The sequence below is a fragment of the Solanum lycopersicum genome, chromosome 10 (genome assembly GCF_036512215.1).
Source record: "Solanum lycopersicum chromosome 10, SLM_r2.1".
In the NCBI taxonomy this organism is placed as follows: domain Eukaryota; kingdom Viridiplantae; phylum Streptophyta; class Magnoliopsida; order Solanales; family Solanaceae; genus Solanum; species Solanum lycopersicum.
Window position 1 is genome coordinate 17,256,265 of NC_090809.1, and position 2,358 is coordinate 17,258,622.

The window sequence follows — 2,358 nt, forward strand, 5'->3', positions numbered from 1 at the left end:
GTTATCCATCATTATCGGATTGGGGCGCACGATTCACATCTAGATGTTGGAGATCATTCCAAAAAGGGTTGGGTACTACGATGAAGTTGAGCACCACTTTTCATCCCCAAATGGATGGTCAAGCGGAGCGTACTATACAAACCCTTGAAGATATGCCTAGGGAGTGCATTATTGATTTTAAAGGGAATTGGGATAAACATTTAGCTTTGGTGGAGTTTTCCTATAATAATAGTTTTCATTCATCCATTTCCATGGCTCCCTATGAAGCCTTGTATGATAGGAGGTGTAGGTCTCCTATTGGATGGTTTGAAGTGGGTGAGTCATCGATTCTTTGTCCCGAGTTGAGTTATAAGACTTTGTAAAAGGTTCATATCATAAAGAATCGGTTGCAAATGGCCTATAGTCAGCAAAAGTCTCATGTCGATCATAGGAGAAGGGATTTGGAGTTTGAAGGAGGTGATAAGGTGTATGTGGAAATTTCACCAATGAAAGGGGTGGTTAGATTTTGCAAGAAAGGTAAGTTGAGTCCTCTTTATGTGGGTCCCTATGAAAACTTGAAAAGGGTTGATAAGGTTGCCTATGAATTGAATCTTCCTAGTGAATTGGCTTCGGTTCATCCAGTTTTCCATGTTTCCATGTTCAAGAAGTGTATCGGTGATCCCGAGTCCATTCTTCCTATTGGGGGTCTTGGTGTCAAGGATAAACTCTCTTATAAGAAAGTTCCGGTTCAAATTCTTGATAGGCAATAAGTTAAGGAATAAAGAGGTGGTTTTCGTGAAGATGTTATGGAAGAATCATCTAGTTGAGGGTGCAACATTGGAGGCCGAGGCCGACATGAAGTCCCGTTACCCTCATCTTTTTGATAATTTAGGTTAGTCATTCTTTCTAATAAAATAATTATGACTAGAAATTGAAGTTTCTTGATTTTTGGGTGAAGTTTCGCAAAATGTGCATTTTTCTGCACTTCACAGTGAAGTTACAATGTAATTTGTGCTTTAGACTTGAAATTTTTCTTTTTTCTTGTTTTGATTTATGTTGTGCATTTTGATGCGGTGGGTCTTTATGAAATGATATGTAGCATGTTTTTAAGTTGAGCTTTGTGCAAAGTGACTCATGTAATGTAAGTTGAGCTCTTAAGTGTTGTGAGAAGGAAATGCCTCATGATGAAGTGATTCGAGACTTATGTGTAGTAATATGAGTTTTGAAATTGCCTTGTTAAAATGACATGATATATGTTGATTTGATATTGTTGATTGGTTGGGCTGCTAGTCTTGAATCTATTCCTTCCTTCAAAAGAGTTTTGGTGTCATTCGGGGACAAATGTTCCTAAAGGAGGGGTAAGGTAACACCTTGAAAATCCAAGACGTGTTGAAAAGACTAACATAAGTGTCATAAGGGTTAACTACTATTTTTAATACCATTATAAATGAATATAGGTCATTTAGGAAGTTTAAGAACCAAAATGTATAAGAACGTCCAGGAAGTTGGTTCAAAGGGGTGTTAGCGTGCCTTAGCCTATTTGACTACCTTTTAAGAGTCGGAAAGGTACAAAAATTGGTGGAAGGATAGATTATAGGTTTTTGAGTTGTTTCATGATTGAAACGTATGGGTACGACTCCCCAAGCACCAACCAAGGGCCCTTGAGGCCCTTGTGTTTGAAGAAACAAGGACTAGACAATGCGCATCGATGGGACCACCTACGGTCCGTGTGTGGACTGACGGGGAGTCGATACCACCGTCATCCCATACTTAGACAAGTTGAAGAATTGATCTGCCTGCACAGTCTATGAACTGATCGATAGAGTGCAGGACGGAGGGGTGAGGGACCGTTGACTCACAGATGGCCCGTCGTTCGGGGTCTCGTCTGTGAAGGTCAAATTTCCTGTATGTTTTTATATTGATTCATTTAATTAATTAGGTGGTTCAGGGGTTAGTTAGGTATTGAGGGGTGACTAATTAACTAACTTAAAACGCATATAAAATCCCCAACCCCAATTAAATTAATTAGAACTCTAAGACAAAAACTCTCTTCCTTCTCTCTTATTTCTCTCTCTACTTGAACTCACCATTAAAAACTAGCAAGGATAAGGGTTTGGGGGATGGAAAGGGGCGAATTCATCATCAAACATTAATATATGGGATCTAATTCACCTTTGAGGCTCTTTCCTCAAAGGGTTTCTTTAAAATGGATTTCAAAAGGTGAATTTTCTTATGGGTTTCATTCAATTACGAAATTGAAGTTATGGATTGAGTTGTTAATGATTTATTTAGGTTATATTGAATACATTTACATGAATTTAAACTTTATTATGGTAATTGTTAGTGGTTTGGTCTAAATTGAAGAATATGATCCTTCAT

The 2,358-nt window shown here is 38.2% G+C and overlaps 1 protein-coding gene across 1 annotated transcript; it reads left to right on the forward strand.

Annotated features, from left to right (window-relative positions):
• The first annotated feature begins 392 nt into the window (after positions 1 to 392).
• LOC138338730 (uncharacterized) lies at positions 393 to 749 on the forward strand. The gene has a single exon (XM_069289815.1). The coding sequence runs from the start codon at positions 393 to 395 to the stop codon at positions 747 to 749; it is 357 nt and encodes a 118-aa protein (XP_069145916.1).
• The last annotated feature ends 1,609 nt before the right edge of the window (positions 750 to 2,358 follow it).